Source organism: Petaurus breviceps, unplaced genomic scaffold (genome assembly GCF_028583685.1).
Source record: "Petaurus breviceps papuanus isolate PSGF00001 unplaced genomic scaffold, PetGlider_PUasm1.0 37, whole genome shotgun sequence".
Lineage (NCBI taxonomy): Eukaryota > Metazoa > Chordata > Mammalia > Diprotodontia > Petauridae > Petaurus > Petaurus breviceps.
In genome coordinates, this window is record NW_027186296.1 from 21610549 (window position 1) to 21634792 (window position 24244).

The window sequence follows — 24244 nt, forward strand, 5'->3', positions numbered from 1 at the left end:
AAAATTTGGAACTCAAAGGATTATGGAACTGAATGTTGTAAGCTAAAAGTAGATAAATTTAACAAAATATAATTGAAAAAACCTGACACATTCTAAACATAAATAAGTAGAGATCAATAACATCATAGTTATGAGCTAAAGATAAATTTTTGCAATTTCTCTTATATCATGGTAAGAACATGATTCCATAGAAAATAAGTTTTATAGCATACAAACATTCCAAGATGGATAATCAGGCAATCAAAAGCTAACAAAGACCATACTTTCAATTTATTTCTTCTCTTTTAAGACCTTCTAAGCTTAATCATCAAAACTATTTGGTACTGGTTAAAAAAGATTTATCTATGAAACAGATTAGAGGTAAGAGATGAAGAGGAAGAAGATAAATATTGTAGAACATTTTGGGTATCCTTACATACAGTTTCAGGCTAAATCTAAACATTACTACAATTTCCAAGAAAAGTGTAAATATATTTTTAAAGAGGTAAATGATTCAGTTTACATTTTCCAAACCTAAATAAAACTAAAAAGCAACTATGCTTTTTCAGTTCTCTCAGTCACAAAGTAAAGCAGAGTTAATTACTTTAAAACTGACTGCCATAATATGGTAATAACACAATAATAGCTACAAAGCAAGCACACCTGTGACCCAGTGTTCCAACTAACACAATCAGACTCTAATGATGCTGCTGAAAGAAAAAAAAAAGATCTATATAAAAGCATTAGCAGAAGCTTTATTCCTTTTTTTTTTGCCTTTTGGAGGGCAATTGGGGTTAAGTAACTTGCTCAAGGTCACACAGCTAGTTTTTTTTGTGTGTGTTAAGTGTCTGAGGCCAGATTTGAACTCAGGTCTTCCTGACTCCAGGGCCGGTGCTCTACTCACTGTGCCACCTAGCAGCCCCCAGAATACCAACAAACTGCTCAGATAATTTTAAGAGATTTGCCCATGAAAAGTTAAACAATAATATTAGAGAAACAAAAAGAGAAGCCACAAAGAGATGTGATATAACATTATTTACTAAATTAATTATGAAGAAAGATTTCTATAGTTGGGTTACTCAAGAAAGAAAATGAAATGGTTTAAATATGATTTAGATAAATAAGAATAAAGATATAGACAGAAGCAAGTGGAAGGTAAAACTATAGTCTGTTGGGAATCTAGGTTTGGCTTTACAGAATAAATTGTAAGACAACATAGCCTATGGGACCATGGGACTGGAACCGATTTTATTAGAGGACAGCTACTGGGCCTAGAGGAATAGGATAAGTGACTGAAAATTTTCTATTACAGGAAAGAAAAGTCTAGAGCATGAGATATTGTAGTGGAAGGCCTCAGGTAGCAATAGAGTAAACAGAATGAAAGCACTGGGAGAGACAATTTTTTAAACAACGATTTATAAACAAGAGAACTTAGAGATTATCAACAAAAGGAAGGCACAGAATTAAGGGAGGATCAGAAATAGCTTTTTGTAAAATGGAGAGTTTGAAGGAAGCTATAGGAGATGGATATTGGGGGTAGGAGGGGAGAGAACATTCCAGGTAATGGGGACAGCCAGTAAAAATGCCCAGAGTTGAGGCAAACTATATCTATTTTACAATTTTTCTTATGGGAAGTCTTATCTTTGTAATCCAAACCCCCAAATAGTATTCTCTTCCTCACTGATGGAGGTCAAATGATCCATGCTCATATAAGGGGTGGGGAGGAGCTAGCAAGAGTAAAGGAATAGAGAGATCCAAGTTTCTTTTAGATTCTACCTTTGAAATGGAATGATTGTTCAATGCCAATCTCTTTTCAGGCTATTGACTCTGGGAAGAAACCAATGTGAAAGGAGCTGGTAGTCTCTATTATGTCCCTATCCTCAGCTTGTTATACTAGAAATTTCAGGAAATTTTCCCCTTGGGTGAGATTTGGAACTCTCTTTCTTGGTTGAACTGAAATACTTTGCTCCAAATGCTACTCATTCATTCTATACTGTCTGATATACATTCTTACATGTACACCTTCTCCAATTTCTATTTTGCTATCTACTTGGATAAAGGCGTTTCCTTGCTACCTGTCTCCATTGTGGAAAAAGTATCTGGTGGGAAGGGAGTCAAACCTTGGATATAAAGCTTGGGGAATCCCCACTAATGAATAGTGATGAGAAGTTCTGTTAGAACATTAATGCTGCTTTCCCCAGACTAACAATATTTAAGAGAGAACATAACATACAATTCCAGCCCAACAGTACATCTCTACTGAGGAGAGCAGAATGGCTGACCTCTGGTCCCAGTCTCCTGATTCTCCTGGCAGTACTCAAAGTCACTCTTAGAGAAGGGTCAAAGGGAAATGACCTCAGAGATGTCAATTTTTGCCTTACTGCAAAAGCCAAATCAAGAGAGCAACATTACATAATTTATGCAAAAGTATATATACACTTAAAAAGAAATCTAACTATATTTTAACAAGGGTCTTCAATCAGTCGTTCAGGACCACAAGGCTGAAAATGGGCCACTGTACTCCAGAGATAATTGATATTTTTGAGCAGTTCAATGAGTTAACTAACTTAGCCTAACTGAGCACAGTGCCTAGAGCACAGTAAATACTTAATAAATTTTTACTAGCTGACTTAACTAGTATAGAGGAAATAATAAAAATTGCTGGGCAGTTGCATCTGATGTCTAATTTTCCTGACAGAACAAGGGGTGGGGAACCTGTGATTTGTTCTATGAAGTTTGGATTTAGTCAATGGGCCACACTTGAGGACCTAGAGGGCCACATGTACCCTGTTCCTGGGCCCTGAGCACATTATTCTTGTCTTCATCCCTTTTTTCCATAAGATTTCCCTAGAAGTGGGACTGGGAAAGGGAGTAGTAGCTTCTCCTACCTGCAAAACCTTTGCATTATATTCATTACAGAAGAGAGCATGAAAGTAATCTTGAGAGATGAAGGGAAGTCTAGATTACACACCTTTAGAAAACTAAGAGAAACTTCTCTATTTCTCTTTATACATTTTAAGCCTCTCCAATCAACAATACATAACTAATCACTAATATAAAATATTGTGAATTTTACTGAATTAGGAATAGTGCTGGCTTAATAAGAACCCTTCTTTAATTTCGAAAGTAAGGCCACCAAAGAGTCTGTGTGGGACACAGGAACTTATTTGTTAATTCATTTACTCCTGTAAACACTCAGTAAACAAAATAAATATGAAACTGAAAACGCAGCACTTTTAGGGTCTGAATTCTACAGAGGATAAATAGAGAAAAAGGCATGAATGTTAAGAAACCATTCACTGGCCTCCTCCCCTACCATAGCTTCCAATTTCCTTTAGTTTCCATACCATTGCTAATTCCATTTCCCCAGGCCTAAAATGTGCTATCCTCCTCCCCCATCTCGGCCTTCCTCCTACACTCTTTCCAAATCCAACAACAAGCTCCTTGAAGTCTTGCCTAATGTATTTAACTGAAAGTTATTTTACGCTTCCCAGATATCACATAACACTTTGTCTGGACCTGTTTTGGTACCTAATAAATGTTTGTTGAATTGAATTAAACATTCAAGGCATTCCACTGTGTATGTTACAATATATGCTGAATTCAACAAACTTGTGTTAAGAGCTTACTTACTATATATAAGTCACAATGAATACAAAAATGAAAAAACAGTTCTCATGGGGCTTACAGTCTAGTGCGGATGGGGGACATGACACACATTGTATGTATGTATGTATAATTAAAGTGTGTGATAGAGTTGACATAGAAAAAGAAAATAAAGGACACATTCTATTTTTTGTGCCACTAGGTAAACAAAACTTGCAGCTTCATGTGAGAAATTTTAGCCTATTTTGTTCAGCTTACTACTGGCAAAGTACATTCATTAGACTACCACAGACAATTTGTGATTCTTTTAGGTTACTAAAGAACGAACCCTAATCTAAAGTAGATGAGGATTTTTAAACTCTACAAGGTTCTGCAAAGCCAGGTTCTTATCCCAAACAAATCAGAGTAAAGTCTAAAAGCTTTAAATGGTTGCTATAAAAGTCTGCACATCCTTTTCAGACCAAATGTAATTTCTCAATATGGAAGGCTGAAGTAACTCCAAGTACCACCAACATTCCACTCTCAGTGTCAGAATAATTCAACTAATTGTATTTGAGGCAGTCTTTCAAAAAAATGTTTAAAAAAGTATATATATGTAGAACGAAGAAAAAAGTAAAAGTAAGAATGAAATAGGAAAATAAGAAAAGGTAAAAGGAAGACAAATTAAAATGGGCAAGACAGAAGGACAACATGGTAAGGAACATAAAGACAAAGGGAGCACAAGGAAAGAGAATTCCAATAGAAATGGTGGGGGAAAAAGAGCAGATAGAGAAGTAGGGAGAGACTGAGAGAAAAAGGAAATAAAAAAATGTCCATACCTACATTTCCTGACAAATAAGTCAGAACTTTTTCCTAAGCTTCCATTTTTTATAAATCTAACTCATGCGAGAGCGAGTCTCTCCCAGGCCTTTTGTACATGTCTTCCTCCTAACAGCCTTATAAAGAGAATCCTCATTTAAAACCATCCTGACAGTTTTTCTACACAAAGTGTTATAAATAGTAATTAGGTCAAGAAAGCCCCCAAAAAGTCAATTTGTCCCCAAAATAAATATAACTTAATTTGTATGAGGCCATATAAACAAAGATGCCAGAAGTACAATTTCCCCTAGAAAATCTCTCATTCAACAACGAAAGAAGATTCCTTCCTTCCTTCCCTATTTCTTTATTGTTCCAATGATGTGAGAAAGAACTTACCTTCTTTTTCTCCATCTTCAGCTGACCCAGCCTCAGAAGGGATTTTCTTCTTTCCACTCCTAGAAGCAGTGGAAAGAGGGAATCCTCCAAAAGAAGTAACAATAAACATAAAGAACCTATGCCAAGATGGCTAGAAATGTTCAGCCGGTCTATAGATGGGCTAGTTTATAAATCAAGTATGTATCCTTAGGAACTGCTTGTGTCAATTATGCATTTATATTCAGGGGATACTTGTGGAGTAGGCGAAGACCCTGTACACCATACAAAAGGTAAAAAAAAAGTATTAAGAAATTTGCTCAAGAAAAAATGTCTCAGATTTCATAACTGCTTTGGTCTTAGAATTTGAAAAGTTAAGTCTATAAAAATCTTGTAATAATACAGTAGGAAAAGCATTAGGCAGAGGTTCAAAAAACCTGGATTCTAGGACAGTTTTGTAAGTCAGTGAGTATAACCATAAATCAGTGTAACTGACATTGTATAAAGCACTGAAACTCTCTGGATCTGTTCCACATCTGTAAAATGTGGGGGTTGGACATGATGATCTGAAGTCCCTTTTAACCCTGTAACTGATTCTGCAAAAAAACTAAAAGTAATAATAGCAAAAAAAGATAACTATGATTACTACTGTATTTTCTTAGCTAAAGTTTGTCCCTAAAGAACTGGTGAGAAAATATACCTCTCCCTTATCAGGGGAGTGGGGGTAGCTGTGAGGAGAGAAGAGAAAGGGATTATTTGTGTGGGACATCACATATACTATCACTACCGAGAATGTTGGTTAGTTTTGCTCAGCTGGTTTTTTTTCCCAATTTCCTTATTATTTCTTTAAAAAAAAAAGGAAGACTTGATGGGGTAATGGAGGAAAGAAGGGATAGATTAAAAAATGAAAATGATATAAAACAAAATATATTAATAAAAGTATCAGCTCTACCTTCTCATTTAATGTTAATTTCTTGCTCTAAGCAACTGGTTTTTATTTATTTTAAAACAATATCCAAACTGAAAGCTATTAATGAAAAGTTAGAACTTTCAATAAACTTGTTAAGTAAGTAAAACTATTCTTCAACAGATATTACTTGCTGGAATTTTCCTGTTGAAACTGGTTAGGCAACTGGCACATTCACATTAATACAATATTTGCTTTTTTGGTAAGTAAACAACTAATCGTGTAATCACAAAGTATACAAGAGGCAAGTTCATGTCAGAACTGAACTAGTGCTAATTTCTTCCTTAGAGTTTAAATTTTTCTCTTAGGATATATTCTCCTAGAGATCATGAAATATATCTTTGCTATGTTTGTAACAACACTTTAATTCAATGAACAATGCAAAAAAAAAAAAGACATTAAATATTTGTCAAATCAACAAAAAAAATCATAACCTATGACTGTGACAATATCAGAGAAATCTTTCCTATTCTTTTTAGGAAGTCACTTGTAGTTCCACTCATCAAAAAGAATAAAAATAACAGATAATTAGGATGACAGGTTAAATTTTGGCTACTGATAATGTTGTTGAAAAGGTATCGAGCCTCAAGTTTCCCAAACATGTAATTAGGACAAGAATTTTAAGGCTGGTCAGAGTGATATATCAGTATTACCATGTCATCAACGAACCCAAAAAGTGAACCAGACTTTGCTCTTTGATTTTTGCAAATTTACGTGAGTACTTCTGGCCATGGAATATATTAGATGTTTGTGTTTTTTTTTTTAACCAATCATCACTTAACCCTGAAATTGCTAAATGTTGATTATTTGTTAAATACCTGGGATGTGTGAAGCATAGTGGAGAGTCAGCCTGGGACTTTGGAGTCAGAAGATCTGGGTTCAATACCTCTGACAAATACAAGATATGTCTGGGCAAGGTGCTTAAATTCTTAATGCTCTGAGCAAATAATAATAATAATAATAATAGCTAAAATGCATATGCTAGGCAAAATTATTATTTCATATCAAATCTCTAAAGGCTATAAGTAATAAATAAGATACTAACCTGCATAGGAATTTGGGGGATTGCTTCTTCAGGCATTCCTAATACTAATGAAATCATAGGACCAGTACTAATCCTCCTGTAACCCATTATTTTTCTATCCTGGCCCAAAATTCAAATGATATTCCTACTAGGGAACTAAAACAAATTCAGAAAGGATTCAATTTCATCCTTTGATTTTCCTAATAAGACACTTATTTTAGGGATTTAGCAAACTGCAAAATATAGTTTTAAGGATGGGGAGGTTAACTGTCTCATCCATTTAAAATTATTAGATGCTAACCCCTGCTACCTTTATTAAAGCAAATCTTTGTTCACAATTTGTGAAAAGGCCTGGTCATATCCCCTATTTCAATTAAATGCAACAGGAAGTTCAGAGAATCACAGAAACCTAAATTTGAGCAACTGGTAGGTGCTATGATTGCAGTGCTAATATTCAAATAGAAGGAGAAGCAGCAAGTATCCCCTGAGATCTATAATATTGTCAAAGGATATTAAAATGGTTAAATTAGAAAAGACAGAATTACTGAGGATGGGAATAGTTTCATTCTGATAATTTTAAAAGGGTAAAGAAAATAGAGGGCTATTCCTTATATACTATTGCAGAAAAGAGTATGGACGTACTGTTTCTCATAATAAGGGTATGTAAAAATATGCAATATGGAAGAAAAAGGGAGTAAGCATCAGATGTGCCTCACTCTCACCTAAAACAAAGGAAGGTCAAACACACATACAGTTTGGTGTAAAAGTATATCAAACTGAATAGTGAAACAAGTATGGATACAGAGGGTGACAGGTGCTGAGGAAGAATAACACCAAGGGAAGAGTCAAAAGAGAAACAAATGTCTTGAGGGGGGCAGAGATTAAAAGGAAAAAAAAAGGGAAAGAACTAGAATCTAAGGGGATGTTTATCAATTGGTGAATGGCTATCAATCTAAAGGGATATCTATCTACTGTGGTATATAAATATAATAATATTGAACTGTAAGAAATAACAAGAGATAGTTTCAAAGAAGCCTGGGAAGACTTATATGAACAGATGCAGAGTGAAGTAAGCAGAAACAGGAGAACAATGTATACAAAAGAAAACAACATTTTAAAGAGAAACAGTAACTATGAAAGACTAAGAACGCTGATCAGACTTCTGGGCCATATAACCAACAAGATGGAGAACTAGACATTTTCTCCAATCTTCCTAAGCTCTCAAAACTACCTAATATAAGAACTACACACAAGTAAATCATTCAAAGCTGCTGCAGCAGGCCAAATCAATAAGTTTAGAGGAGGTAACAATCTGATCAATTAATGGAAGAAAAGTTGAATCCCTAATACATTCACTCAGCACTTCCTTCCTCACCAGTCCTTATACTCTGCCAGGGCAGCACAATGAGACTCATCAGTCTTTACTCTGGGATCTACTCAGCAACTGAAGATGTTGTAGTATCTAAATGCATATCCTACCCAGGTCCTAAACTCACCTTTCTGTGGCAACTAGTAGCAGAACTCAGTTCTACTTACCACATCCTATCAGTCACACGAAATGAAAGAGATGGAAGCATAATAAGCAATGTGCTTTACCTAGGGAAGTAATATGCTATACTGATGAAACAATTAGCCAAAAACTAAAGAACAGAGTGAATTGGAGAAAGGGGCCAGTCTGCATGTTGTATTAGGCCTGAAGGAAATGGAAATGGCATCCAGATGGGGCCAGTTCCGTCTCCTCAGAAGTCACTTGGTATGTGGATTAAAACAGCTTTAAGGTCTAGACCTGGGGGAGCTTCCAAATCAGGTGAGGGAGACAGAAAAGTGAGAGATGGGGAAATATAAGGAAAAAAAGACTGAAATTTTAAAGAGAGTATTCAGGACAGCAATGTCTTCATTCCTCTCTGGGCTTTCTCTATTATCCTACAGCCTCCTCAGCATGGACATTAATTCTCACCTTTCTCCAACTGGTCGTATACTGACCCTGTGGCCCCATTTTCTGATAGGTTAGTCCCTTCCAAAACTCTATTTTAAGGAAATTGTCCAACCAAGTGATGTCTTCATTTTTCTCTAGGTTTCACTCCTAACTCTCTGGACTTCTTCTAGCAGGTACCTTGGCCTCCTTCTCCTTCTTCTCCAACCTCCCCTTTTCAGCTTCCTTTTATGTGGGTCTTCCCACATCAGAAAGTATGCTCCTTGAGGGCATGGACCTTTTTCTGCTTGTACTTGTATTTGCAGCACTTAGCACAGTAGTTGGCATATAGCAGACACTAATGCTTTTTGACTTGACTAATCAAAGCTTTCAAGAAGTAAAAGCTCAGTTTAAATTTTAAACCTTGAGTACAAGAAAATAAATCAACAGTAAAGACATTAAATCAAACAGAAAGCGATGGCTTCCAAGAAAATGAATGAATAACAGATAAGACCCTGTAGGTCTTTTTTATTTTTTTTGCTTTTTGGAGGGCAATTGGGGTTAGGTGACTTGCCCAAAGTCACACGGCTAGTGTGTCAAGTGTCTGAGGCCAGATTTCAACTCAGGTCCTCCTGACTTCAGGGCTGGTGCTCTGTTCACTGTGCCACCTAGCCACCCCTGACCCTATAGATTTCTAAGAGAGCACAGAACCACAGCTGGATGTTTTTCAATGGTACAAGAGAGAAATAAGAATCACAAAAGCAGAATTTATGGCCTGCAGAGGAGAAATAATTGGCAGACTAGAAAACCTTAAATTCATAGTGGCAAATTTCACCAAAGAAACAACTAACTGGGAAAGCTAACACAAAGAAACGAAGGGCAATAATGTTAAAAGAACATGATGAGACAAAAACCCTTAATACCACACAGCAAGAAATAATATGGGGCAGAACTTCTGAAAACAAAAAAGAAAGTACTAACCAAAAGAAATCTACAGATTAACTCCAGAAAAAAAAAAAAAAACAAACTCAACAACCCTATACTGCAAATTCTAAGACACATGGTAATTAAATTTAACAATTCCTATAACAATAAATTCTGCAAAGAAACCAGGAAAAAGACCTTCAAATATAAAGGACAGGAAATTCAAGTAACACAAGACTATTTGGCACCCATCAGAAACTACAGAAGAGAAGAGATGTATTCTGAAGAGCAAAGGCAGTAAAGTTGAAACCCTAAAGTAACAAGCCTAGCAAACCTGAGCCTAATCATCACTGATGAAAGGATACAAGAAGCATTCTTAAAACAAAACAAAGCAAAAAACAGACTTGAGCAATAATTTGCTTTGTAAAAACTCCATACAATAGAAACACTAGAGAAAGTTAACTAAATATAGCTACTAAGGAAAGCACAAGTAAGGAGATAAATTACTTTTTAAAAAACTACTAGAAAAACAATTGTGGCTTAAAAATTATAACAAATGCTTTTTTTGGTGTTCAAATTTAAAATTAAAAAAAATTTATTTAACTCCCACTTGGCAAACTCTACTTGCAAAGAGCTTATGTTCTATTTTTTAAAAATTAATTTATTTACTTTTAGTTTACAAAATTCAGTTCCACAAGCTTTTGTTAACTCCCTCCATCCCCCATGGCTGCATGCAATCCAATACAGGTTCTACAAACACCTTCACATTAAACATTAGTCAAACTGTAAAGGATTATAACCAAAGGAATAAACGAGCAAGAAGGAACAAAAACAAGAGAGAGAGACAGCAAATACTTTGCTTCAATCTGCATTCAAACTCTTGCAAATCTTTCTTTGGGTGTGGATAGCCCTCTACATTTTGAGTCTTTTGGAATTGTCTTATAGCCTTGCTGAGAGGAGCTGTGTCTATCAAAGTTAATCATAATAAATACAATGTGTCTAATTATGTACAATATACTCCTGGTTCTGCTCCTCTCAATTATGTTCTATTTTAAAAAATGTTTTATATGATCCTTAATATTCAAGTCACATATCCACTAAAAAAAACTTTAATGTTCCTATTACCAGTTATCCTTTAGCAAACTAAAAAAACAAAAAACAAAAACACAAAATAAAAATAAAAATAAAGCCCTAAATATACATAGCTGCATAGTCTGTCAAGACAAATTCCCACATTTGCCATCTCTGAAAATGTCTTTCTCAAAGAGTTTACAATCTGATGGGGAGACAGAAACTACATATACAAATATGTTAAGCATAAACATAAGGTAAATAAATATAACTATATACAAGTAAATATAAAGTAGTTTAGCAGAGCCATCATTCTGGACACCCTCAATACAATGTAGGATCATAAGGTTTTTTTTAGCTTATATATTACATCATAAATTTATATATAATCTATCAAAATCCCTGAATATTTTTTTCCACCAAAAAAGCCAAGTTGACTCAAAAAAAACCTTAAAAGAATAAATAATCTATCCCTATTAACTTTGGTCTTATTGGTTTCTCCCACTGTTTGAATCTTTCAAGATCTTAACTCTGGTAGTGAATAAAATAGTTTTCTCATACAAACAGAAAACCAAATGACTGCAAAAAAATCTTTATTGTGCAACAAGCAGTTTTGCTTAAGTTGATTAATTTTCAGGAAAATGGTGACAATGGGTATCCTCCCCCTTAGTGATTTTTGTGTTAATGTAGTTATGATTGGAATGCACTCATCCTCTTGTATTTTACAAGGTGGCAGCTCTGGTCAGGAAAGCACCTTATTCATCACCTTCAATCATACTTTAGAAATCTCTAGAACCACTTTAAAGATTAGGGTGGCAAGCCAGGGGAGGCTTGGTATTCTTTTAGTCATTCTATGGCTTTGGATTTTGGTCCAACTTTTGCTTTGGTACACATTCTGGGAGGTGCCATTTCCAGGCCTCATCAAGAATTCTAAAACATTCATTTGGATCCTGGTGGCTTCCAGCTGGGCTCGGAGACCTCAGAGCTCCTCCTACAATAGGAGTTCTTAACCTCTTTTGTGGCATGGAAGGACCCCTTTGGCAAAATAATGGAACCTTCTGAGACTGTGTTTTTGAAAATTATATTTGAAAGGAAAAGTAAAATTTCATTTAGATTTTAATGAAAATAAAGGTGTGTTTTTTTTCCCCATTTCAAATTTATGGATTTCCTAAAATCTCCTCATATACCCACAGTTAAGAACCTCTGCCCTCAAATATTTAAAACTGTCAGATTGTGCCTCTCCACTGTCTCTATTCAGAGTGGTTTGATGCTACAGGTAAAATTAGGTTGAATCTTGCCTCTGTCTTGATCCACATCCTAGAACAAACTCAAAGGACAACATTAGAAAATCTCTGAGTGTTAGATGTGTACAAAGGTGACAAAAAGAACCATATTTAATCAAATTCAACAAGTATTTGTCAACTGCTTACTTTGGTGCAAGGTGCTAAAGATACAAATGAAAAAACAAAAATAGTGTCTGCTCTCCATAAGTTTACATTCTAAAGGAGGAAAATAATGTCTACAGGGTTGTTGTTATAAACAGGAGAATCAGGAAAAAGTTAAGAGAAGGAAACAAACATTTACTAAATGCTAAGAGCTTTATAAATATTTTATCATTTTGATCATCACAATAACTCTTGCAGGCAGGAGCTATTATTATCATCCCTAATTTACAGATGAGGATACTGAGGCAGACATAAGTTAAATGACTTGCCCAATGTCACACAGCTAGTAAGTATCTGAGGTCAGATTTGAACTATGGTATTTTTTTTCTTTTTTTTTGGAGGGGGGAGGGCAGGGCAATTGGGGTTTAAGTGACTTGCCCAAGGTCATATGGCTGTTAAGTGTCTGAGGCTGGATTTGAGTTCAGGTTCTCCTGACTTCAGGGCCAGTGCTCTATTCACTGCACCACCTAGCCACTCCTCAAATTATAGTATTCTTGACTTTGGATTCCAACACTCTATCCATTGAGACACTTAACTGGGTCTTCTAGCAAATTAAATGTTCAAAGGAGCAGGGGTAAGAAGAGAGTAAGTTCCAAAAATGTGGAACAGCTGGTACAAAGTGTGTAAAAAGCAGGAGATAAAATACTGAATTCAGAAAACACTGAGTAAGCCAGCTTGGCTGGAATGTAGGCTACATGAAGAAGATAAAAATGAAATTACTACGGAAAGGTGGGCTAAAGCCAAGTTGTAAAAGGAGTTACATACCAAAAAGGATCTACACTACTGTATCTACTTTAAATCATCATCAAACTTCAATCAGCAAGTTTAGGAGTAATATTAAGAAAGCAGATCGACACAAAGTATTCTGTAACCAGAAGGTTCATTTCTAATTTACTCCCAAAGGTGTAAGGAAAATAGCTTTGTTCCATGTTTCTACAGTGAAAAAGAGAGCAGCAAGAACTACTATTAAGTGCAACTACTACTTTCTACATATTCTCAAAATTGAAGAATTTTAAAATTTTAACTTCAACAGAATGTAATTAAGTACTTTTAGTGGGCAAATTAAAAGGAGCACAAGTAAACATAACAAAAACTTCATCCATATTAGCAACCTGATTATACATGGCAATAGAACATTTTGGCACAAAAAAGTTAAACTCATTGACGACATAATCAACTTGGTTAGAAGTGTAGTGCTGTTCTTAGAAGAGCAATTCCTCCCACACATTTGGAAAGAACAGCTGCTTTGCAACACAGAATGGCTTTGAGAATTACCATGCATCTTCAGCGTTTAAATGTTAGTTAAAATTAATTTTATATTTATAGACACACATATTATATAAATTAGCTATGGGTGGATTAGTTCAATATGTGGCTCCTAAAGTACAAAGCCTTCTGTGAACATGTATAGCATGTGTTTATTTAATTTCTCAAAATACAGCTATCACACAGGAAAGGCCTTAGATCTCACTTCTTTCTAGACGTGAAGTAGATTAAAAATACAAGGCCAACAAAAACAGGATGCAAATAGCATTCTAAAGCAGTTAATTAACACAATTCCCAATTGTTTTCTTCCCTTGTATAAGGGTTTAAAAAAATGCCCAATAATATAACCTATATTAACTTGTTTGCTGTCTCAGCGAGGGGGGAGGTAAGGGAGTGATTGAGAAAATTTGTAACTTAAAATTTTTTTAAATGAATGTTAGAAATTTTCTTTACATTATAACTGGGAAAAAAATTAAATATTATTTTTAAATGGTCAAGAAAATCTGTCCCAAATGTTAAAGTAACTTTTCCCTTGAATTAAAATCTATTAATAAAATTATTATTCTGTTAAATATCTTACAAGGGTATACCAAAAAGGGGTTCTTTCCCCTTCTCAGTTCTTTGCTTTAACTACAAAACAGGAGTTTTAACTCTTCTGACTGTGGATCTACCTTATCTACACTTATGGGTTCACATGGAAGGAATGAAGAGTTGGCCTCTTCTAAAAACTATAGAAAATCCTGCTAATGTACAATAATCTTATGTGATCCATGATTCAGATAACTGGGCTCATTTGTAGACTGTGGGACTTCTACAGCTGTATTTCCCAAAATAATAACAACCAAACTCATATATTGTTCTAAAGTTTAAAGTTTGTCAAGTGCTCTAAGTCTCTCATTCAGCTCTATAACCAAGTGAGGCAGATATCATGGGTATAAGTATTCATACTTTGCAGATGAGGAAAAAGAGGGGTTAAGTGATTTGTCCATTTGTCTATGTGGTACAGTGGCTACAGCACCAGGCCTGAAATTAGGAAGTCTTGAAGTCAAATTTGCCCTCAGACATTTACTGGTTATGTGAGTGACCCTGGGCAAGTCCCTTAACCTTGTTTGTCTCAGTTCCTCATCTCTAAAATGTGCAGAAGATGGCAAATCACTCCTGTATCTCTGCAAAGAAAACCCCATATGGGGTCAAAAAGAGTCAAATACGACTGAAATGACTAAACAACTATTTATCTTATAACTAACAAGTGTCACAGGCAGGATTTGAACTTAAATTCTTTTGATTTCAAATCTAGTACTCTATTATACATTAGCCCAAACCTAGTTAAATGAAAGTGATTTAATGTAAAAACAAAGTTAATATAAATACAAATTCCCTAATCTTGGTAAAGATACTTCTTTTTTATTTTTTGCCTTTTTTGGGGGGAAGGCAATTGGGGTTAAGTGACTTGCCCAAGGTTACACGGCTATTTGTGTGTGTGTGTGTGTGTGTGTGTGTGTGTGTGTTAAGCGTCTGAGGTCAGATCCGAACCCAGGTCCTCCTGTCTCCAGGGCCAGTGCTCTATTCACTGCACCATCTAGCTGACCCGGGAAAGATACTTCTTATAATAATTTCTCTATGTTAAAAATGGAAGACAAAACGTAATGTAATCACTTATTATGTCTAGGTAGGAAAAACATCTTTTTAATTTCTTTACATGCATCAGTTCATCATGATCATAATTGCTATTTTACATTCATACAGATTTGATCCTATGCTTCTTAAAGTCCTAACTTTTAAACCTAGTTTTAAAGAATTAATGCTTTAGCTTTTTATTCAGCAATTCTCCTGAATTCAAAGTACTTTCACTTAGTTAACCTCATTATTTTCCAAATTCCCACCGATCAAAGGAGAAATGGGTATCAAAGAAAACAAAATCTAGATATGCTGTGATTTCCCCCCCAAGTCACACAGAGAATAAATTTTATAACTTAAGATCTTAAATTCTCATTTTCAGTACATAATTTCTCTGCCAAGTCACAGAATGTCTTTTCATAATTTTTCTCTTTTGCACTTAATTCCAACAAAAATTTTAATTTCAGTGAATGACTACAGAAGTTGTACTCTAAAGTAATAGTTAGATACATACTCCATTAAAAAATATTTTTTTTCTTCATCTGTATTGTACTTAAGGATTTTGAAAAGATCCTACTAGTCATTTAAAAGCAATTAAACCTAGAAAACAACCTTTCCTATCATCATTCGGTGGTCATTATTGCAAGATCATGTTGCTAAATGTCCTTTAAAATAATTAAGTAACCTAGTGGCAGACAAGCAAACAAAGAAACCTAAAATTATTTACTATAAATTATCTAAAAGACCAACTGGAACTGTTTAATTTCTCTCTTGATTCTAAAAACTCTCTGTCCATGCTAGTGAGTTAATTTTTTCCTACATTCTGAACATTTAATTTTGGATTCTTAAGGTAACACAAGTGCTTTGACTGGCTTGACTTTTATCCTTTACCTACCCTCAGTGACTACCTAATTATCTACATGACAGATGGACAGGTGGTTCCAACTATAGTATATTCCCCTAGAAGATATCTCTATAAAATGAGCTGTTACATCTTTCTAGTTGTTTTTTTTTTTTAATAGCTTGAGAAAAGCTCAAGCTGTTGTTTGAAATAGCTATAGTAGAGCTCTGTCAGAGGTAAGAAAGCTGTAAAGTTTCTCACTGGAAAGCTATGTTGAAAACATAGACAAAGAAATGCTTTCAAAAAGGTGGAAAAAAAATGATGTAATGGTACAAAGAAAAGCTAAGAATTTCTTAGTGATTCAACCAGTTTGTACGAGAAGACAAAGACATCAATGCAAATATCTGTTTAATCAAGTTCCTTAGCTTCCATATAAATGTATAGAAAATAAATTATTTGGAATATATACGTGGTTGAACTGAATATCTTTTACAGCATAAAGACCAGCCATTACTAAGGCTGATGAAAACTGAAATGATACTTAAGTTTTCCTTCCTCAAAAACAATTTGACATTGCTTTATTCCTATTTTTAAAATGTTAATCCTGCTAGAGGCATTTTTTCTTCCCAAGAGAAAGTGATCAACAGTAAGATTAATGCTACTGTAATGGTCTTTTTTGTTTGTTTTTTTGGGGTTTTTTTTTTTTGCTTTTTGGAGGTGGGAGAGCAGGGCAATTGGGGTTACGTGACTTGCCCATGGTCACATGGCTAGTAAAGTGTTAAGTGTCTGAGGCCGGATTTGAACACAGATACTCCTGACTCCAGGGCCAATGCTCTATTCACTCTGCCACCTAGCCGCCCCCAGTGCTTTTTAATTAGTGTCTATCTGGATGACTGTGGAGCCAATGTATTTCATATAGAAGACGGAATTTTTTCCTAGAACCATATTCAACTGAAAGTAGTTATTTAAGTACAACCATTTAGCCTTGTGTTACTACATCACAATCTATCTAGAAATTAAATATGAGAGCAGGGGAGTACCAAGCTGGTACAGTCCTTCCTTTTACACCTCACACTCTTCCAAACAGATACAAAAAATGCACCAGAACAAATCCTGATGGGAAAATCCAAGAAAAAGTGAAAAGTAAGTCATTTTCCTAGACCAAATTGGCATTGAAAATTTCATACTGGGAAAAGGATCTGGAAAGCAGCATATATAAACTACTCCAATGAAGAAAGAGCTATGTAACACAAAGTAAGAGGAAGTCCCAGATGCTCATGGGGCACCATTAGAATCACAGTCACCAGAAAAGGTACCATCTGGCAGCTTTGTTGCCCTCTACACTATAACCAGGTCAGAGATTCAGGATGGACCTGGATCCAGGGGTGGTAGTCCAGGGTCAAGTCTCAGTTCTAGCTCTTGGCCCAGTCTGAAGCCTATTAAGAATAACTGGGGGGCGGCCAGAAAGAAACAACTCAAATATCGAGGGTCCAAAGTGAGGATCGCACAAGATTTGGCAGCATCTACACTGAAAGATCGGAGGCAGTAGAATACAATTTTCCGGAAGGCAAAAGAACTCAGGTTACAACCAAGGATCACATACCCAGTGAGACTGAGCATATTCTTCCAGGCAAAGAGATGGTCATTCAACAATATAACAGAGCTCCAGACCTTCCTGATAAAAAAGCCAGAACTCAATGGAAAATTCAACCTCCAGTTACAAGATGCAACAGTAACGTAGAAAGGTAAACAAGGAAAACACACACACACACACACACACACACACACACACACACTCTGCTATTTGATAAGAGCAAACTGGTTATAGACAAGTAGAGGGTATGAGTATAAAATACACAAAATGACAATAAAAAAATCTTATTAAGGGCTACAAATGGACTGCAATGGAAGAAGAGGAATGAAGTGGAAAAGGGTAAATTATGCCACACAAAGAGTCATAAAAACAGTATAGCAGAGGAAAAGAAGGGAGGGAGATGAGAATCATATGAGCTTTTCCCTTATTGGTTCTGGTACAAGGAGGGTATAACAACCAATTAAGCATAGGACTCTATGGAGAAGAAACGCAAAAAGCATCACTTTAGAGGGAAAGAGGGGAGGGAGAGGAGCTTCGCATGAGATTTGTTCCTGTCACTCTTGGTGAGAAGAAGATATAACATACTTCATTAAATATAAAAATATCCTACAGGGTACAAAAGGGGGGGGGTAGTTAGTAGGGAGGGAAGAAGTAAGGGGAAAAGGGAGGAAAAGGGAGGGGGGCTATAAGGGAATACTGAGGGAGGCGGTGGTCAAAAGGGAAAGTATTAGGGAGAAGTGAGAAGGGGGGAAAATATGAGCATTAACAGGGGAGGGAATAGGATGGAAGGAAAGAAACAAATAACAATCATAACTGTAACTGTGAATGGAATGAACTCTCCCATAAAACGGAGATGGATAGCAGAATGGATTAGAAATCATAATCCTACAATATGCTGTTTACAAGAAACACATCTGAAACAGAGGGATACACACAGGGTAAAGGTAAAAGGCTAGAGTAAAATATATCATGCCTCAGCTAAAGTAAAAAAAGCAGGGGTAGCAATCCTTATCTCAGATAAAGCAAAAGCAAAAATTGACCTAATTAAAAGAGATAAGGAAGGAAACTATATCCTGTTAAAAGGCACCATCGACAATGAAGCAATGTCATTACTTAACATATATGCATCAAGTGGTATAGCATCCAAATTCCTAGAGGAGAAAGTAAAGGAATTAGAGGAAGAAATAGATAGCAAAACTATGCTAGTGGGAGACCTTAATCTCCCCCTCTCTGAACTTGATAAATCCAACCTCAAAATAAACAAGAAAGAAGTTAAGGAGGTGAACAGAATTTTAAAGAGGATAGGTATGATAGATCTCTCGAGAAAACTGAATGGGGATATAAAAGAATATACTTTCTTCCCAGAAAAACCTCACAATTCTATGCAGTAAGGCAGAAATATTAAATGCATCATTCTCAGATCATGATGTAATAAAAATTATATGCAATAAAGGGCCATGGAAAGACAGACTAAAAACTAATTGGAAATTAAACAATTTAATCCTAAAGAATGAGTGGGTCAAACAAGAAATTATAGAAACAATCAGTAATTTCATTCAAGAGAATGATAATAATGAGACAACATACCAAAATCTGTGGGATGTATTAAAGGCAGTTCTTAGGGGAAGTTTTATATCCCTGAGTGCATACATGATTAAATTAGAGAAAAGGGAGGCCAACGAATTGGGCATGCAATTGAAAAACCTAGAAAAATAACAAATTCAAAATCCCCAATTAAATACTAAATTAGAAATATTGAAAATCAAAGGAGAGATTAATAAAATTGAAATTAAGAAAACTATTGAATTAATAAATAAAACTAACAGCTGGTTTTATGAAAAACCCAACAAAATTGATAGACCCTTAGTAAATATGATACAAAAAGAAAGAAGAAAACCAAATTATGAGTATCAAAAATGAATAAGGGTGAATCTACCTCCAATGAAGAGGAAATTGAAACAATAATTAGGAATTATTTTTCCCAATTGTATGCACATAAATTTGACAATCTTAAGGAAATAGATGAATATTTACAAAAATACAAGTTGCCCAGATTAACTGAAGAGGAAGTAAATTACTTAAACAACCCCATCTCAGAAAAAGAAATTGAACAAGCCATCAGTGAACTCCCTAGGAAAAAATCTCCAGGGTCAGATGGATTTACTAGTGAATTCTATCAAACATTTAAAGAACAATTGATTCCAATATTCTACAAACTATTTGGGAAAATTAGTGAAGGAGTCCTACCAAATTCTTTTCAAGACACAAATAGGGTACTGATACCTAAATCAGGAAGAGATAAAACAGAGAAAGAAAATTATAGACTAATCTCCCTCATGAATATAGATGCAAAAATTCTAAATAAAAAACTAGCAAAAAGACTACAGCAACTTATCACAAGAATAATACACTTTGATCAGGTAGGATTTATTCCAGGAATGCAAGGATGGTTTAATATTAGGAAAACCATCAGTATAATTGAGCATATCAACAATAAAACTAGCAGAAACCACAAGATCACTCAATAGATGCAGAAAAGGCTTTTGACAAAATACAACATCCATTCCTATTAAAAACATTAGAAAGTATAGGAATAAATGGAGCCTTCCTTAAAATAATAGGTAGCATCTATTTAAAGCCATCAGCAAGTATTACATATAATGGGGAGAAGCTAGAAAAATTTCCCATAAGATCAGGGGTGAAACAAGGGTGTCCACGATCACACCTCTTACTCAGTCTGGTACTAGAAATGTTAGCAGTAGCAATTAGAGGAAAAAAAAAAGAAATCAAATTAGGCAAAGAAGAGACCAAGCTATCACTCTTTGCAGATGATATGATATACTTAGAGAATCCTAGAGAATCAAGTAAAAAACTAATTGAGACAATAAATAAATTTGGCAAAGTTGCAGGATATAAAATAAACCCACATAACTCCTTGGCATTCCTATATATTTCCAATGAAACTCAACAGCAAGAGATAGAAAGAGAAATCCCATTTAAAGTTACTGTAGACATTATAAAATATTTGGGAATCTATCTGCCAAAATAAACCCAGGACCTCTATGACCACAACTACAAAACACTTTTCACACAAATAAAGTCAGATCTAACTAATTGGAAAACTATCAATTGCTCACGGATGGGTTGAGCTAATATAATAAAAATGACAATTTTACCTAAACTAAATTATATATTTAGTGCCATACCAATTAATTTACAAAAAAACTACTTTATAGAGCTAGAAAAATAGTGACAAAATTCATTTGGAAGAATAAATGGTCCAGAATATCAAGGGAATTAATGAAAAGAAATGCTAGGGAAGGTGGACTAGCTATACCAGATTTCAATTTGTATTACAAAGCAACAGTCATCAAAACTACATGGTACTGGCTGAGGAATAGAGGAGTAGACCAATGGAATAGATTAGGTACACGAGATTCAGAAGTCAACAACTATAGTAATCTATTGTTTGATAAACTCCAAGACCCTAGTTTTTGGGAAAAGAACTCACTATTTGACAAAAACTGCTGGGAAAACTGGAATATAGTATGGCAAAAACTGGGCATAGACCATGATCTAACACCATATACCAAAATCAAGTCTAAATGGGTGCATGATCTAGGTATAAAGGTTGGTATTGTAAGCAGTCTTGTAAAACAAGGAATAGTTTACCTGTCAGATTTGTGGAGAGGGAAAGACTTTATGACTAAACAAGAATTAGAGAACGTTATAAAGTGTAAAATGGATAATTTTGACTACATGAAATTGAAAAGCTTCTGTACAAACAAAGCCAATGTAACCAGGATTAAGAGGGAGGTGGGAAATTGGGAATCTTTACAACCTATGTCTTTAACAAAGGACTCATTTCTAAAATATACAGAGAATTGAGTAAAATTTATAAGAATACAAGTCATTCCCCAACTGATAAATGGTCAAAGGATATGAACAGGCAATTTTCAGAGAAAGAAATTAAAGGTACCTACAAGCACATGAAGAAATGGTCTAAATCACTACTGATTAGAGAAATGGAAATCAAAACAACTCTGAGGTACTACATTTCACCAGTCAGATTGGCTAAGATGACAAAACAGGAAAATGACAAATGCTGGAGAGGATGTGGGCAAATTGGAACTCTAATGCATTGCTAGTGGAGTTGTGAACTGATCCAGCCTTTCTGGAGAGCAATCTGGAATTATGCCCAAAGGGCTATAAATAATTTCATATCCTTTGACCCAGCAATACCACTTCTAGGGTTATATCCCAAAGAGATCATAGAAGTTGGAGGAAGACCCATATGTACAAAAATGTTTATAGCAGCTCTTTTTGTGGTGGCAAAGAATTGGAAATTAAGGGGGTGCCCATCAATTGGGGAATGTCTGAACAAGTTGTGGTATATGCATGTTATGGAATACTATTGTGCCATAAGAAACAAGGAGCAGACGGTCTTCATATTTACCTGGAGAGGCGTATACAAACTGATGCTGCATGAGAAGAGTAGAACCAGGAGAAATTTGTACACAATTACAGACACAACGTATATGTGATGACCAACTTTGATAGACTGGACTCTTCTCAGCAATGCAGTGATATAAGTCAATCCCAAAAGACTCATGATGGAGAGAAATGTGTGCATCCAGAGAAAGAACTAGAAAGAACTGAGTTTATATCCAAATGGAAACAAAATACCTGATATTTTTACTTTTCTCATTTGGTTTTATGTCCTCTTTACCATTTTTCATTCCATTTGATACAATCCATCTTTATAACCTGACTAATGTATAATGTGAAAGTAATTACAGATCCTATACTTGACTATAAGCCGCCATGGCGGGGGGGAGGGCAGGGAGGAGTACAAAACGTGAAACTCAAGGAATTGTGGAATTGAATCCTGTAAACTAAAAGGAAACAAATAAATTTTCAAAAAAAAGAATAACTGGGGGGAGAGGGGAGGTTTGGCAATTAGGTGGTGCAATGAATAGAGCACTGGCCCTGGAGTAAGGAGGCCTAAGTTCAAATTGGGCCTCAGACGCTTAACACAAAACTAGCCGTGTGACCTTGGACAAGTCACACTTAACCCCAACTGCCCTACCTTCCTCCCTCAAAAAAAAAAAAAGAATAACTGGGGCAGGAATCCCAGGCCAAAGAGAGGCATGCAGTTTTATTGGTCTGAACCTGTATTTTACCAGCTGGCTGAGGAGGTCTAAGTATAACAGTACTCTGCTCTTACTTATACCCAAACCCAGGTCAGGAACTTGAAGAGTTCAGATCAAGGAGGCAGTAAGCCATACTTTGTCCTGCTTAGGATGAGAGACAGCTGGATGGTGCAATGTATAGAGTGCTGAGCCTGCAGTCCAGTAGATCTGAATTTAAATCCAGCCTCAGACACTTATGAGCTGAGTAACCCTGGGAAATTCACTTAACCTCTCTCAGCCTCAGTTTCCTCAACTATAAAATGGAGATAATCTATATCTTAGGGTTGTTATGAAGACCAAATGAGATAATATTAGCACAGGGTCTGACACACAGTAAGCACCATATAAATGCTAGCTATTATTACTATTATTGTTGTAAGACCACCTGAGGAGCAGTGATGGCTTGCAGGTCCTTCGACTGAGCTGTCCATGACATCCTGGACATTAATACAACACTTAATAACAGCTGAGATGGGGGGGAGGGGTTGAGTCAAGATGGAGGGGTAGAAACAGGACTTCCGTGGGGCTCCTGCTCCCACCTCCTCCAATTCATGTAAAAAATGACTCTAAAACAGACTTTGGAGTTACGAAACCCACAAAATGACACAGAGAAGCTAACCTCCCGCTGAAGACAGTCCAGCAGGAAGGGGCCAGTGCAGCACTCTGGGAGCCAAGGCCAGCCAAGTAAGCCGAAGTTTTACCCTCAGGGCGGCCACAACCAGCTCTCTGGCTGGAAGGACTTCAGATCACCAGCAGCTGTGGCAGTTTCCAGAATGATCAACCCACAGATGCTAAGAACAAAATGAGAAGTGAGTACAGTGTGGACTTTGGGACCTGGGAATTCAGAAATATAGTCCAGCATTTGTCCCCGGAGCGAGAAGCTGTTGAGGCCAGCGGCCCTCCAGCCACTGCCACTGTAGCTGCTTCCAAGCTCCTGACCTGCAGATTGTAGGGGGACCAAGCAACCAGTCTGAGGGGTAATCACTCTTGCTTTAACCTGCTTGGATCTGGATCACTGTCTGGGGTGGAGGTTCTGGGGTGCATGACCAGTGTGCCAGAGCAGGTGGAGGCTTCAGAGAGGGCAGCCAACTAATAGCTCTAGCAGCTGAGAAAACTCCAGTGATTTGGGACAAAGCTACCCCCGTGATTGCGGAGTTCTACTGTGGCAAAAAGCTCAAAAGTCAACTGAGTGGCAACATGAGCAAGTAAGGAAAGTAGAGCAATCTCACTTTACACTCCTATTTTGGGGACAAAAAGTATTAAAGCATGGGACAGGAAGACAGCAAAGTCAAAACTCGTGCACCAAAAGCTTCCATTAAAAGAATAAGCTGCTTATAGGCCATAGAGGAGCTTAAGAAGGATTTTGAAAACCAAGTAAGAGTAGTGGAGGAAAAATTGGGAAGGGAAATGAGAACGATGCAAGAAAATTATGAGAGTCAACAACCCGACTGAAGAAAATGACACCTTAAAAAACAGACTAACTCAAATAGCAAAAGAGGCTCAAAAAAGCAATGAGGAGAAGAATGCCTTAAAAAGCCGCATCTGCCAGATGGAAAAAGAATCTCAGAAGCTCACTGAAGAGAATCATTCCTTCAGAATTAGATTGGAGCAAATGGAAGCTAGTGACTATATGAAA

At 36.0% G+C, this 24244-nt stretch overlaps 1 protein-coding gene across 15 annotated transcripts in view; it reads right to left on the reverse strand.

Annotated features, from left to right (window-relative positions):
• Positions 1 to 24244, reverse strand: part of ATOSA (atos homolog A) — a 130731-nt gene that overhangs the window by 40265 nt on the left and 66222 nt on the right. For 3 of the 15 annotated variants that reach the window (XR_011170249.1, XM_069098075.1, XM_069098072.1), the window contains exons 3-4: positions 6541 to 6608; positions 4780 to 5030 (exon numbers count right to left, since the gene is read on the reverse strand). The exons of 10 other annotated variants lie outside the window; for them this stretch is intronic. Coding sequence is in view for 3 of the 5 variants with exons in the window: in XM_069098075.1 (XP_068954176.1) it covers positions 4780 to 4888 (109 nt within the window). In the remaining 2 variants the exon portion in view is untranslated. The remainder of the gene's footprint in view (positions 1 to 4779; positions 5031 to 6540; positions 6609 to 24244) is intronic. 2 more of the 15 variants (XM_069098074.1, XM_069098085.1) reach the window with 2 other exon arrangements.